The following is a 15,937-nucleotide window of genomic DNA, read 5'->3' as shown; positions in this document are numbered from 1 at the left end:
TTGAATATACTTGGCCCATGGGAAGTGGCACTATTAGGAGGTATGGCCTTGTGGGAGGAAGTGTGCCATTGTGTATAGGTGGGCTTTGAGGTCTTCTAGTGCTCAAGCTCTGCCCACTCGTAAGATACCCTCCTCCTTGCTGCTTATGGAAGGCAGTCTCCTCCTGGCTGCCTTCAGATCAAGATGTAGAGCTCTCAGCTCCTTCCCCAGCACCATGTTTGCCTGCAGGCTGCCATGATGATAATGGACTGAACCTCTGAAATTGTAAGCCATCCCCAATTAAATGTCCTTTTATAAGAGTTGTCTTGGTTATGGTGTCTCTTCACAGCAATAAAACCCTAACTAAGATACTCACTGTTGGTCAACTATTACCCTAGAGCAGTGGTTCTCAGCCTTCCTAATGCTGTGACCCTCTAATACAGTCCTCATGTTTCGACCCCCACCATAAAATTATTTTAATTCCTACTTTATAACTCTAACTACTGTTATGAATCATAAATATCTGTGTTTTCTGATGGTCTTAGGTAACCCCTATGAAAGGGTCATTTAACCCCCAAAGGGGTCATGGCCCACAGGTTGAGAACCACTGTGCTGGACTCTGGGCATCTTCCTCATCTGGTAGAAGACATCCAGCCTGTTTGTTTCTTTTGTCTAAGCATGTTTTATTTTGCAGAAGTAGACTATATGTGTTTGCCTGTGGACATAACATTTCTAGAAGAATACCATATATGGTCTGAATATGAAGTGTCCCTTCTAAGGGTCATGTGTTAAAGCAATGGTTCCCAGTGCACTGTTCACAGGCAGGTCTTGGGGCAAGTCATTGGATCATGGGGGCTCTGAACTTATCAGGGAATTGATCCACTGATGGAATTCATAATTTAGTGGCATTGGAAACTAGGCACTAGGCCAAATCGGAGGATGCAGGTTGGGTCTACCATAGAAGGATCTGTCTTGTCCCTACCCTCTTTTTTCCCTCTTGTTCCTCTCCCTCTTTTCTCTCTCCCTCTCACTTTCCCTTCCCCTTATCTTCCCCCCGCCTCCCTCCACCCTCTTTCCCCCTTTTCTACCTTTCCCTCTTATCTCGCCCTCTCCCCTTATCCCTCTTGTCTGTCTTTCTCTCCTCCTTTTCTGTTTCTTGGCTTTAATGAAGTAAGCAGCCTTTCACCCCAATGCCCTTCCACTGGGGAGTTTCTGTCTTGCCACAGGCTTGAGTACAATGAAACAAGCTAACCTTGGATGAAAAGTCCTGGAACCACCAGCCAGTATAAATCCTTCCTCCTTAAAGCTATTTCAGGTGTTTGTGCTAGCAATAGAAAACTGGCCAACTCAACACCTAAACTGCCATGGTTTCTTTCGAGGGATGTCACTGAGCAGGGCTGGAAATCCATTTTCTTTAGCTCCTTCCGTATTGTTTAGGGTTTGTTTTCGTTTTTAAGTAGAAGCATATTATTTTGCAGTTACTATAAAATTTAAATAATCCAGTGTTTGGAGCAGTGGCTCAGTTGGTAACTGCATGCCTTGCTAGCACACACACCTGAGTTAGATGCAGGATGTGTGGTAGGTGTGTAATCCCACTGCTGGGGAAACAGAGACAGTGTCACTGGGGATCATCAGCCAGTGACCTTACCTAACTGATGAAGTTCAGGCCAAAGAGACCTTGTCTCAAAGGTGATGGGTGGCCTTCCTGAGGATGACCGCTGTGATTGTCTGGTCACTTCCACATGTGTGCATGCGCACCTGCACAGTGCACCCCCACACATACACACATATGTTAAAGAGAATCTGCTGCTGCTGCTTATGTCAAGTGATAGGCTTAAGCATCCCTAAATTCCTAAGTGGAAATATAATTATCAGACAAAGTACAATGATATTTTGGTTTTGCTCATGAAAGGAATTACGAATAACTGTGGGCTCCTCTGTTTAATCTTTCTGTTTTGGATGTCTCAGAAACAGTAAGAAGCCAGGCTAGAGACCCTGTCTAGATTCAAAGCCTCTGACACCATCAGAATGAGGCTTGGAGCTGACTCCAAAACCCAGAACTTCAAACTCAGCTAGTACATGGAATATGAAATTCCCAACTTCAGTTCCAGAAAACACATGACCATGCCATAGTAACTCCCCTTTTCTGCCCTTCCTAAAATCCACTAGGACCAGCAGGGATCCCCTGCAAACTGGGAAATAGGGCCTGCCCTCCTAGGTGATGCTGGGTCTCCTGTCTGACTCACGAAACTGTGCTGAGCTCTGCTGCATAAGGCTTAGGAACAACTGACAGTGGTCATGTCTGTGATGCCTGTGGAGGTAAGCCATACTGGCATGTGAAAGTCAACATGCTTTCTTAAGAAACCACGGGAAAAGAAAGTGTTCACGCTGTACATTCATTCCTAGCCATGTGCACAGCAGCAGCTGCAGCGGCCATGCTGCACCACTGTTGCATGGGGTGGCCAGGGGTTGGTAAGGCTGGGTGTGCCTGTGGAGCAGCTATAGGAGCAAAGAAACCTCCAAAACAGAGAGATTCAACAAACTAAACAAACAGAGGAGCCCATAGTTACTCGTAGTTCCTTTCATGAGCAAAACCAATATGTCATTGCACTTTGTCTGATAATTATATCTCCTCTAAGGAATTTAGGGAAGGCCATGGAGCTACGTGTGCCCAAGCTGCTGGTGGTTGCAATGCCCAGTACCTGGTGCTCCTGCCCTGAGATTTCATCCTGCAGCTGCTTAGAGGTGCTTCCTCCTCTGTCACCTCTGAGTCCCCCGTGCTGTGTGGAAGCAGAACAGATATCTAGGCCCCACTTCCATCGGAAGAGAGAAAGCTCAGGGCAGATCAGATCCCAGCCAGGATCATACAGCAGACCAGGTCAGGGCTCAGACTCTGTGTGGAGCAGCCCAGGCACTGGATGCCATTGGATGAAGGAAGCTTCACCATTCATTCAGGTTCCCTACTTCCTCTCCCATCAACAAGGGAGATCTTGGCATCTGGTTCCCAGATCCATTCTTGCACCCATTGGCTATGTATAGTGTGTCAGGGGTTGGACTGGTGCTGCCATTCAAATGCTGTATTCACATGCTAATTTCTGTACCTAAGATCTGGCTGCCCCAAGATGAGCAAATTGCCAAGTGCAGCCTTTGTAAACCTTGCTCCCCAATTTAAAACTATTTGTTAAATAAAACTGGCAACAGCCAATTACTGCTCTACTGGCTGGTTTTGTGTGTCAACTTGACACAAGCTGGAGTTATCACAGAGAAAGGACCTTCAGTTGGGGAAATGCCTCCGTGAGATCCAGCTGTGGGGCGTTTTCTCAATTAGTGATCAAGGGGGGAGGGTCCCTTGTGGGTGGTGCCATCCTTGGGTTTGGGTTCTACAAGAAAGCAGGCTGATGGAGCAAGGGGAAGCAAGCCAGTAAGTAACATCTCTCCATGGCCTCTGCATCAGCTCCTGTTTCCTGACCTGCTTGAGTTCCAGTCCTGACTTCCTTTGGTGATCAACAGCAGTGTGGAAGAGTAAGCTGAATAAACCCTTTCCTCCCCAACTTGCTTCTTGGTCATGATGTTTGTGCAGGAATAGAAACCCTGACTAAGACAACTGGGGAGGATAGAAGGAGGCAGCCTTCGAGTTACCTGGCTGGGGTTCACAGGTAGGAACCAGGAGGAGAAAAGAGGAGGAAGAGGACACAGGGAATAAGAAGTCTCTGTTAGATGAGATGGACCAGGAACAAGTGCCTGAATGAAATGCCCCCCACCCCCAGGACAGACCGCTAGAAGACTCACACAGCAAGTATTTAGGGAGCACAGTTGGGGAAGTAGCCAGTCTAGCTATTAGAAAATTTGACTGGGGTAATTTACACAGCAATTGCACAAAAGTTAAATAAATAAATCAGTCTGAGTCTCATTCATTTGAAAGCTAGATAGGGACAGAAATATTAAGTTACAATCAGGAGGCTTTGGGGCAGTATCCACATGCGGAAGTGTCTGTCCCTGTGGGTTTTATTTTAGAGCCTGGTCCTTTCATTCCTTAATGTGTCACCTAGATGAGACCTTGGGAGGTGGGGAGGGAATTTTATTTATTTATTTATTTTTAAAGATAGGATCTTTGTATGCAGTTCAAGCTAGCCTGTAACTCACGCTCCTTTTGGCTCAGCTGCTCAGGTGTTATCTAGGATTATAGGGGTGCACTGCCATGTCTGGCCATGAGATGAATTCTTGATTGGGTTTAGATCTGGGAAATGATTTTTGGTTTTCTTTTTTTAAATTTGAGTTAGGTTCTCATTATGTTGTCGAGCTGACCTGGAGCTTACAGAGGTCTGCCTGCTTCTGCTTCTGAATGCTGGGGTTAAAGGTGTGCACCACTACACCCAGCCTGAAAAGATATGGTTTTGGCCCGTTTATATAATTTTCCTCCTGCTGTGGTGAGACAGCTGTTGAGCTCAGCCAGTTTCCTCTTTTCCAGGAATCTCAGCAACTCTTGCAAGACCTGACCCCCCGCTGTCAGTCATTTCCCGGGACTCAGAGATGGTCCTTGAAGCAGCCTTGCTCTCTTTTTACTAGTGAACAATTTGTTTCGAATTTCATTTTGAATTTGCATTTTGCAGCGCATACCAGCTGCCTGCAAATCCCGTGGGAGGAAAGCTGGATATAACTCATGAAGAAGGAAGGATTGGACATCAGGTTACTTGTGGCTCCTCAGAAAGCCACAGGAGGGCCATAGACTTACTTCAGTCTTCATGCCAGCATCAGAAGAGCAAGAAGGAAGCCTTTGAATTACTGAGCTGATGTGTATGGAGACCCTCAACTGCACGGCAGCAGCTTCGTATATTTGCAGGCCTGTGCATTTTGGATTATATCTGTATATACAGCTGTCATGTTTCTGGTTTCAAACATCCCTTTGAGCTACCCTCAAATCACATTTTCTCTCAAAAATGACAAAAGCTATCTCCATATGGTCTGTGTGGATTTGAAAGAGTGCTGAGTGAAGTTTGTCAGGTATGATTCAGTGGTTCGTGCTATTTCAATGAAGTCTGCTCACGGTCTCACTGCCTTCAAGGGACCCTGGTTAAGATGCCTTTCCCCCTGGGACACTTGGTTTGGGAGAGTTCGCAAGAAGTCGACCTGGTTACTGATCTGATTTGCAGGTTGGTGTGATGATGCATTAGTGATCTGTTATGAGTGCTGAATTGTGCCCAAGAATGTAAATATGTAGGACAGCTCCAGCTCAGAGTGCTGGCATGCCAGGCAGAAGCCCTCACTGTGGAGCTAGAGAAAAGGCTCAGTCGTTAAGAGCGCTTATTGTTCTCCAGGTTCAGTTCCCAGCATCAATATCAGATGGCTTACAACTTCCTGAAACTCCAGTCCCAGGGGCTCTGATGCCCTTCAGCCTCTGCTGGCACCTGCAAGCAAGTGGTGCCCATAAACCCACACAGGTACACATGTACAGAAAAATAAACATTAAAAAACATAGTCCTTGCTAGTGGTGCACATAAGCCCGTGAGAGCGAGCACCCCCCCCCCCACACACACACACTAAGTCTTTGAAAAAAGAAATACTTACTATGAAATTTTTTGCAAGAACTCTTATGTAAGAGCTCCAGCAAGGAGCTGGAACACCAGGGAAGGAACATTCTAGTAGGTGGTCCTCTGCTAAATACCCCCTCCAGGGGCAGGAGCTTTGGCCTGTTTTGTGTATAGGCTAATTTTTCAGCCTACACAGAATGTACAGGTGATGAATGAGTGAAGGGTGGATGGATCAATGGTCAGGGACGAAGGCAGATTCCACCAAAGGCTAGGAGGCCAAAGAGACAGGGTTGGGCTGAGAAGAAAAGCCATGCAAAGGCTAGTGATGTTTGGTAAAGGCAGTTAACCTATAGGAGAATGGGCCAGACTTCTCAGGCCTTGTATCTGGTGCCCCAAAGGATACAAAGAAACCCAGGAACCTAACCAACCCAGCCCTTTAGGGATGTGTGATACCGGGTAGACAGTGAAGGCCCCAAACGGTGATGCTCAGGGGGCCACAGACATACCTGAAAGCTGGTGGGTACATCCTCAGGGTCTCTGAAATCACCATGTCCAGATACGGCAGACCTTCCTGCAGGCTGTGGTACTCAGGGGCTGGCTGAGGCAGGAAGCAGACAAAAGGAGGTTGTGTTAGAAGGAATCTCACAGCTCTTGGTCTTTTTTCATGAGCTCTGATTCCAACTTCAATAAACATTTCTACGAAAGTCCCACAAGAGGAGGAGGAGATCCCATCCAGATGGCCTCACGGTAGCCCCCAGCATGCTCTGTGTGTTTTATTTCTTGGTTTTTTACATTACTGAAGAAAAACAAGTGCAGCCTTTGACTTGACGGTCTTTGGCTGTACCTTGGCAGAGATCTGGTGTGAGGGTTTGTGTTGTCAACTCGACCGAAGGGAAAGTCAGCTGGGAGATGGGCTTGCAGTGTGTTATCTTGATAGGGTTAATTGTGGGGGAAGAACCGCCCACTGTGGGTGACACCGTTCCCTGCGCTGGGATTCTGGCCTGTGGAGTGGGGGAAGCAAGTTGAGCATTGGCATTCGTGCTTTCATTGTTCTCTGTGACTTCTCCACCACGATGGGCTCTATCTTGGAACTGAAACCTAAAATAAACCATTTCCCCTTAGGCCTTGTCAGTATTTTGATCACAGCAACAGGAAAAGCAACAAAGGCAGACTCTGAGACTACAGTTCCAGTCCCATTTATTGGGAGCTGATGGCATGGCGAAGCATGGCAAGCCCGTGCTCTTGTTTAATCCACCCAGCAAAGCAAGGTGGCAGCTCCCCCCTCCCCGCCCCCCGCCCCTGCATCTCTGAGAGGCTGTCACCTGGATGGTAATTGGTACAGCAGTAAAGCTAAGAGACACACAGAGATGCAGCAGAGAATAAAAGCTTGCAACAGTTAGCAAGGATGAACAGTTGACACAACCCTCCAAAGCTATTATATACCAGCAAGAAGAGACAGCTCAGACAAAAAGCTGTCAAAGGGTATGAAAAAGGCAAAGCCCAAGAGGAGGAATATAAGTCACAATGAAAAAAATTGCAAAATAGTAATATTCTGTTTCTCGCACATCAGATTAGAAGTTGGAAAAGACTGGTTAAATTTGGTGGGGGGTGCAGTTGTCATGGTTCTGGTGACATCTGGTGACTCTTAAGGGGAGGACAGATTAGTGTGTGGGTAGTCACCAGGGAATGGGTACCCCGTGGGTGGGGCAGGGTACTGTGTGTGTGTGTGTGTGTGTTTCTGTTTGACAGGTGTTACTGTTCATCTCTGAAATGTTCTCGAAGGCTCGTGTTTTGAATGTTTGTTTCTCCAGATGGGAGAGACCATTAATTAGAGCAGTCAGGCCCCTTTAAGAGGTGAAGCCTAGCTTCTGGAAGTAGGTAACTAGAGGCAGGCCTTGGTTGTTAAAGCCTAGTTCCTGGTCTTAAGAACAAATGCCACTGAAGTTCCTATCACTCTACTGTGCCATTACCACTGAGGTGGACCAAACTCACCGAGACCGTGAGAGCAATCCTTTCTTCCAAATGTCGCTTGTGTCAGGAGTTTTGCCATAGCAAGGGAGAAAAGTATCGAACACACTGGGTGACAGCCTCGCTCCTTTCAGTTGTGGGGGAGGGCTTTCTTCTGTGCCCCCCTCCTCTGCAGAGCAGCAAGAGGCAGCCCACAGACCAAGTCCATCCTACACCTGTCAGTCTCCACAGACCCACCCCAGGAGGTTTTACTCTATTTGCAGGAAAGAGGCTCAGAACCAGAGGACCACAAGGCCATTCCACCAGGTGGGGCACTGCTAGTCTCTGATGCTAGTCCTGAGGCAGCTACAGTGTTACCTGGGAAACTGCTATAAAATGCAGAAACCTAGTGGCAGGAGAGGAGGCTGTGCCAGGACACCTGGAGTCTTGAAGCCTATAAGAAATACTTGAGCTGATCTATGATGGTTCAGCCACTCAATACAACACAGCCGTTAGTGATGGATCGCCATGCCAGGTTGCAGCACACATAGGTGGTTGCACCCCCTGTCTGTGAATGCTCATGAGTTTGGAAGGCGAGGGAGATATTTGCACTTTGTGGTATTTAAAATGTCAGCCATTGCCTGGCTTTCCCAACGCTTGCCCACCTCCACTTGGGGGTTCTTATCACATTTCCATCTCCATCCTAGGCCCCGTGTGTGTGACTGGTGCTCTGTGATTGTTGTCCTGAGACTCCTCATAACCTCACTGTTAGATGTGCGTTCTGGGGTGAAGTGGGAAAGAGCTTGGGTACTTGTTCTGGGGCTTGGATGGCTGCTCCCTGCCCCTCCCCCTGTTGCCTCCCTAGAGGAGTTCTCAGTTGCTTTCTCTGTCCTGACCCTTGACACAGATATGAGAAAATGTGAATGGGGTTCACTTCTATTGCAGCGTCTTGGGGTGACCATGTGGTCATCTTAGCTTCCAGCTGGAAAAGCATGGGTATGTGGTGGGACTGGCCAGAGGGTGCACAGATCCAAGACTCCTGGAAGGTAGTGCTCTGCTGCGGGGACTGGGAGAAGGGGAGACACCTGGCCTGACGTTCCCAGACCCTACCTGCAGTCAGGCTTGGGACTGGGGTTCAGGACACCTGTGAAGGTCTGCACTTCCTCAGCCCAGGTCTGAAGAAGTTTGGGGGTTCTGGGGGTACTTTCTCTTTTGCTTTCCATCTTCAGCCGTTTGGTTTGTGTTTGTGTCCTCTGGCTGTTGACTTCACAAAACATGAATTGCGCTACTTCTGTGGTTCTGCCTGTGACTTTGGAAACGGGCTTTGTATGATATAAAGATGGGTGGAAAAATTCAAGGAAATAATTGAAAGTGTAGGTGATTTTTTTTTTCTTTACTAAGGATGACTGAGTAGAAATGAAACAGCACCATGGCAAACGAGAGACCTTGGAGAAAAGTGAGCCGTGCTCCACCCGAATGCTCAGCAGTCCTCCTGCCTTTCCAGTAAAGAGCCCCATGTTTGCATTTCACTTTAGGCCTTACAAATTGTGTACTCAGCTCTGGAAGACGTGACTAGTTAGTCCAAGGGGACCAGTGTAGAAAACTGGATTGGGACAGAGAAAAAGGAGCCTGGAGTTGAAAGTGGGTATATCATGAGCTGTTGGTGGCCGCCTTCTGCTTTGTGGGTTAGTGAGCACAAAATACCAGTTGGTTCAAGGAAGAAACAAAGTAGATGTAAAGTGAGAGGCAGAGGCCAAGGACAGAGATCATTTCCTGGTGCCTCATAGAATTCTTGGTCCTGTCTGTTCCGGGCAGGTTCCCACTCGTGGACCAAGTCAGTGATACTTTGAACCCTGCTATCTGCAGCCACAGGAGTCCTAACAAATGCTAGAATGTGAGAGAAAAGAAGAAAGAGAGGTAGGAAGGAAGGGACATGGTGACTATACCACAATATAGAACTCTCTCTCTCCCTTTCCCTCTACACACACACACACACATACATATATCTCACACATACATATACAAAACATGAATTGTATGTATGTATGTATGTATGTATGTATATGTATGTATGTATTATGCATATATATGTATGTGTGTGTGTATATATATATACACATATATATACAATATATATATATATATATATATATATATATATATATATATATAAATTAGATGTAGGAGCTGTTTCTCTGATGGATAAATGGTGCTGGCTCCCAACTAAACTTATGTGATTATAAACTGTCTGGATTTGTTAAAAGGGAGGAGCTCATTGGGTGGGTTAACTGATGCCTTCATTATAAAGTCAACACCTTCATTTATTCTTTCTCTGCACTGGCTTTCACTGCCCTTAAACTTTGACTCAGGTGCACCCGTGACCCCAGCATAGGAAAAGTAAGCACACAAGGTAAAAAGAAACACACCCTTCATCTGAGTTAGATCCAGGCCAGGCAACAAAAGTCCAGGATCTCCGGGACACAAAGGGCCTGAGCTGAGCTGCCAGCAGAGGGCAGCAAACGGATGGTAAATGGGGACACCCCAGTTCCTGAAAGGGACCATAGAAATCATTGTATCTGACTTCTTCATGATACAGGGGAGGAAAAATGAGAGCCAGGGAGGAAACCTGTGAGCCCAGAGTCTTGCTGAGAGTGTGTTCTGAGCACCTTCTACCAGGGCACTCACTGTGAACACCTTAGACAGCTGCTGGGCGTGGTGCCAGAGATCCAGAGTGACAAGGGGAGCCACACTTCTAACAGATCATGGCAACGGGACGTCACTGGTGTTGTAGAGGAGAGGCTTGTGGGGAACAGAGCTTCTCATTCAGCTTGGGGAACCATTCATTCCTTTACCCAGACTGTGAGCCCTGAGCCAGGCACAAGAGGTGCACGATCGCACACTGGCTCATTGCTCTCCTCGGCTCCCCAGTTCAGCCATGGTGTGAGCAAGTGGACGCAGGTGAGATGGGAGATGAGAGGGACACACATCCCTGGGGACCCAGAGGGAGGCATGCCCATGCTGGCCGTCATAAAGAAAAGTGTGTGGATGATACGTCAAATGAGGATAAGACAAATACTACGGCTCCATCAGGGCAATTGGCTGTTTTGAAAGAATCATGGCTCATTTTGTTTTTAGTGTAGTGATGAAATGTTATGAATTGTGATGTAAATATCATATATGTAGATGGTCTTAGGCAACCCCTGGGGTCCCCAAAGAGGTCACAACCCACAGGTTGAGGACCACTTCTGTCATCCCGACACCAGTGAACAAGAGACAGGAGCAAACCTGGGTCTTGATGGCCGCTGGTCTAACCAAATTAGCAAGCTCCAGGTTCAGTGAGAAATCCTGTTTCAAAGAGATAAAATACGTCCCCCTCCCTCTCCCCAAGTGTCCTTGGAAGAAAAGGCTGGAGGCTCACTCAACATGTTTAAAATAGAAATAGCATCTGCTGGAGCTGGTGAGATGGCTCAGTGCGTAAGTGCTTGTGGAACAAGCTCAAAGACCCAAGTTCAGATCCCTAACACCCATATAAAAACTAGGCACGGCAGCCTTCTCTGTGCCCTAGGAACGGGGACAGAGATGGAGGATTCCAGAAAACACTGACAAACCAGTCTAGCTGACATGGCATGATCTAGATCTGATGACAAACCCTGTCTCAGGGGGAGAAGGGGGGATCATGGGTAGAGAATGACAGCTACCTCATGTTAACCTCTGACCTCCACGTGTACAAACATGAATAAGAATGCTGATCTCTCTCTCTCTCTCTCTCTCTCTCCCACACACACACACACACACACACACACACACACACACACGCATGCGCACACACACCTGTCCTGTCCTGTCTGCATAGTAGGAAGAGGCAGAGGGACTACACTGAGCTATGACTGGCCCACCCCAGGCTGTTGTCCCAGTTTCTAACAGTTGCTTAATATTCATGAGGATGTCCAGGAAGTGGGGACAGAGGGCAGGAGATTAAGGGGACAGTGAGATGGGAGGACCAGGATCACTATGAGAGCTGAGTAGGAATATTCGCTTACTTCCAGCCAGGCAACATGTCAAACATCTACGTTTCAGAAAGCTATTATGAAGTCACACTGGATTCTGCAGCCTCCAGACTTAGAAGTAAGGAATCTGAAACCCACCTCTCACCTGTGAAGAGGCCCCATCTGTCCCTCTTCCTGGCCAGTCCTTGGGGAGCCACCATGTTCCACAAGTGACGGACACAGTTCTGAATGGGTCGTACTACAGCTCCAGCCTTGGCCCCGCTGCCCAGGGCGCCATCAGTAGTTCCCCTCGGATGCCCCAGCCCAACTCAAAGGAAGGGCAAATGAATGATGGAAGTGTCAGCTTCTGGACACTGTGACAAACTGGTTGGTGTTTGTGGTGAGGTACACCCACTGGCAGGACACTGTGACAAACTGGTTGGTGTTTATGGTGGGGTACACCCACTGGCAGGACACTGTGACAAACTGGTTGGTGTTTGTGGTGGGGTACACCCACTGGCAGGACACTGTGACAAACTGGTTGGTGTTTGTGGTGGGGTACACCCACTGGCAGGACTCCTTTTGAGAAGGGGATCTGTCTTCTGTAAGGAGTGTTAGTAAGAAAGGGATTCCCAAGGCTTATTAAAGTCATATCAACGGGGATTTGCTTTATAAAATGAATTTCTGTGCTCCTAGAAAGGAGAAAATTAAATATCAGGAAAATGGAAATTTGAAAAGTGCATGGGGCCTCCCCCACGTTCACACTCGCACGTGACGATCCCTTGATTTTTAGAGAGATTTTCATTTATGTTTGGTCTTCACTGGATGGTAAATTCTAGCTTTATTTCTTTTGTTTTGGGCCTCTTTTTAAAAATTAATTTATTCTTACCTCATGTCCATTGATGTTTTGCCTGTCTGTATGTCTGTGTGAGGGCAACAGAGTCCCCTGGAACTGGAGTTACGGATGGTTGAGATCTAGCACATGGATGCCAGGGTGCTCTGCAAGAGGTCCTCTGCAGGTGCTGTTAACCTCTGAGCCATGTCTCCAGCACCCTACATTGAACTTATTAAATGCTGTTTAATTTTTGTTTTGTTTTGCTTCCTTTTTTGACATAGGGTCTTTTTTGCCTTGTAGCCCTAGGTGGCCGTGAACATGTGATCCTCCTGCCTCAGTTTCCCAAGTGCTGGGATTAGAGGTATGTGTCACCACACCCAGGTCATTGGCACATCTTTTAAGTGGAGAACAATATTTCCCTTTCCTGGCAGCCTTTAGACTTTTTACCCCTCCCCCGTTACATTTATTTTGTGTGTGTGTGTATGAATGTATTGTGTTAATCGTGTTCTTTGAAAGCTAGACACAGACACTTACTCATAGATTGACACATAGCCATGGACTAGCTGTGTGCACAGATGTGACCTGCAGTGTAAATGAAAATAAGAACATTGATTTACAAAGACTTTTCTCCTGTAGATTCAGGGACCTAATGGAAACATTAACATTTTCTTGTTTTGTCAACAGAAATGAAAATGGCTGGCTCTGATTGTTACGCTCCAGCAGCATCACGTGATATTGATACCCCCCCTCCCCCCATGGCTACTCCTGCGTTGTACAAACAGAGCCTAGTGATGTCTCCTTTCTCTCTAGAAGCAGGGAATTAGAAATCTTATAAATGTAGGGGGAAATACAGACACAGGAAGAAAAGGTCCCAGGCCCAGGGACTCTCCAGGGAGCACAGACCATTGCATAAAACCGATCTGTGGGAAATATGATGGCCTCAGCCCTGTCCCTTGACCACAAACTGAGGAGCAAACCCCACCTTGAGGCACATGGTCTGACCTCTCCCTGTCTGTACTGGCTGGTTTTTGTGTGTTCACTAGATACAAGTTAGAGTCACCAGAGAGGAAGGAGCCTCAGTTGAGGAAATGCCTCCATGAGATCCAGCTGTAAGGCATTTTCTCAATTAGTGATCAAGGCGGGGAGGGCTCAGCTCAAGGTGGGTGGTGCTGTCCCTGAGCTGGTGGTCCTGGGTTCTATAAGAAGGCTGGCTAAGCAAGCCAGGGGAAGCAAGCAAGGAAGCAGCACCCCTCCACGGACTCTGTTTCAGCTCCTGCCTCTAGGTTCCTGCCCTGCTTGAGTTCCTGTCCTGACTTCCGTTGGTGATGAACAGCAATGTGGAAGTGTAAGCTGAATAAACCCTTTCCTCCCCAGCTTGCTTCGTGGTCATGGTGTTTCATCACAGCAATAGAAACTCTGACTAAGACACTGCCATTCCTGGGGTCTCCCTGCCTGGCTTGGATGTTCCTGTCTGGCCTGTGGTCTCACTGCTTCCTCTAACTTCTCCCAACTGAGGGTTCATCTCTGAGATTTCATAGTGGGTTCCTGTGGGAAGCACAGGGCCTGGATGTGGGGTGTGTGTGTGTGTGTGTGTGTGTGTGCTCATTCATGCATACACTCTTCTCTTAAGTTCCCTGGCTTATGTAGCAATGTTCTGAAAGTATTGTGTGCTAGTTTTAGAGAATTTGGCAGTTAGAGGCAGAAATACATTCATAGCTTAGAGGAAGCCACAAAGAGCATGAACATGGCATCTATTTATATCCACATTAAAAGACAAGAGCCAGAATTCATCTCACACAAACAAAGGGATTATTTCAGGTGTGCCTGGGCTGGAAGGCCAAGGCCATTAAGGAATTAGCTGAGGGGACAAACGAAAGGAGATATAATACTTGCACAGGCATAGTGCACCCATACACATACCACACACACACACACACACACCACACACATTCATACGTACACCACATACATACATACACACATATACACCACATACATACCACACACACACAACACACATACATACACACACCATACATATCACACACACATACATACACCACATACCACACACATACATAATATACCACATACATACATACACACACACCACATACATATATCACATACCACACACACACTACATACATACACCACATACCTCACACATACCACATACATATACCATATACCACACACACACCATATACATACACACACCCCATAGACATATACCATATCTATACACACCACATACCACACACACACATACATACCACATACCATACACAAACATATCATATTCATGTACACACACCACACACATATGTGCACATGCACATATGAACAAACACACACACATCATCACCATCACCACCACCACCACCACCACCACCATCCCTCTCCACCTAAGGCCCCAGGTTGAACGTCATCGGCCGTGCCATCCCTCTGTAGGATTTGCCTTTACAGAATAAAAACCATAGGATTTCCTCCTGTGAGGTTCTGTTCTATTCATCAGAGATCCCATGTCTGCCTACCATTCAGTCCTCAGAACTGCCCTGAGAGACGCAGGCCAACCTTTGTCATCTTGTAATGGATCCTTCCCCCATCCCCCTAGAGATTTAATATCTCGTTCCAGGCCACATGGCTAGTAAAAAGCAGACTTGAGACCGAGTCCAGGCCTTTAATCCTAAGCCTTTTGGCCTACCTCGGCCTTCTTCCCCTCTTCCAAACCAAGACACAGGACATTCCAGAACTCTGTAGTGCTCTGTGCCCCACTCCTGTCCCAGCCATTTCAGAAGTACCTGACAGAGAAATGGTTTTGCCTCCCTGTCCCCTATGGCTTTTGTCAGTGGCAGGCTTAGTAAGCAGGCTCCAAGTCTGCGCCATTTCCTCAGACTTGCCTGTGATCTATCTGTGTTGAGCGTAGCTGTAGTTGTAACACCCCCTATGCCTCTTGCTGTTTCTTTTGTGCTCAGGATGGAACCCAGGGCATTGTACATACTAGTCAGGGATGCTGCCACGAAGCACACGCTCGCGTGTGCCGTCATTACTGGGCATACATAGCCATGGGTCCATCCTGTCCCTTGTGGGTGTCTCCCAGTTTGGAGGCCACCATGAACAGAGCTGATGTAAATATTCTTACCTATGGTTTGGGGTGAGCTTGTACACAGGTTCCTGGGGTATGTGTCCAGGAATAAACGGCAGGGTACTAAATATGTGTGGGCTCAGTAGCAGTAGATATTTCAAACTGTTCTACGAATGGGTTGTGATGCCTGAAATTTTTGGGATGAATCCTTAAAAAAGCAAGTTAACATCTAAGTTTTTCCTATTTATTCCAACTCCATGTTTCCTCCCATGGCTTCCCTCGACCCATTTTGACAGTCTGAGGTCTAGCAGTTTGAACCATCCTGGGAAAGGGTTGAGGCAACAAAATTGGGTGCTGTTTTGGGAGTTGAATTGTTTATTCTACTAGTATGTGTCTTGGGGTGGTATAGGGGGAGATGGGGACAGATCAGACATATCTAAAAAAAAAAGTATATTTTAAAAAATTGTCCCAATTATCAAATGCACTGAAAGCACTCATGAGCAAAAGTGCATTCTGGCATCAAGCAAATTTACGCTTTTGAATTAGCTGCTGTTTTATAATATTTAGCATTCCG

At 47.0% G+C, this 15,937-nt stretch overlaps 1 protein-coding gene and 1 long non-coding RNA gene across 3 annotated transcripts in view; one reads left to right on the top strand and one right to left on the bottom strand.

Moving 5' to 3' along the window:
• Positions 1-15,937, bottom strand: part of Tbxas1 (thromboxane A synthase 1) — a 168,681-nt gene that overhangs the window by 7,924 nt on the left and 144,820 nt on the right. For both annotated transcript variants that reach the window (XM_021165134.1, XM_029478679.1), the window contains exon 10: positions 6,014-6,105. In XM_021165134.1, coding sequence (XP_021020793.1) covers positions 6,014-6,105 — 92 coding nt within the window. The remainder of the gene's footprint in view (positions 1-6,013; positions 6,106-15,937) is intronic.
• LOC110296425 lies at positions 9,832-13,647 on the top strand. Its single transcript, XR_002378179.1, has 4 exons — positions 9,832-9,864; positions 11,505-11,579; positions 12,576-12,636; positions 12,960-13,647. It is a non-coding gene; the product is annotated as an uncharacterized LOC110296425 (long non-coding RNA).

Source organism: Mus caroli, chromosome 6, assembly GCF_900094665.2.
Source record: "Mus caroli chromosome 6, CAROLI_EIJ_v1.1, whole genome shotgun sequence".
Lineage (NCBI taxonomy): Eukaryota > Metazoa > Chordata > Mammalia > Rodentia > Muridae > Mus > Mus caroli.
Note: the sequence above shows the minus strand (reverse complement) of the source record. Positions and strands in the feature narration are given on the sequence as shown.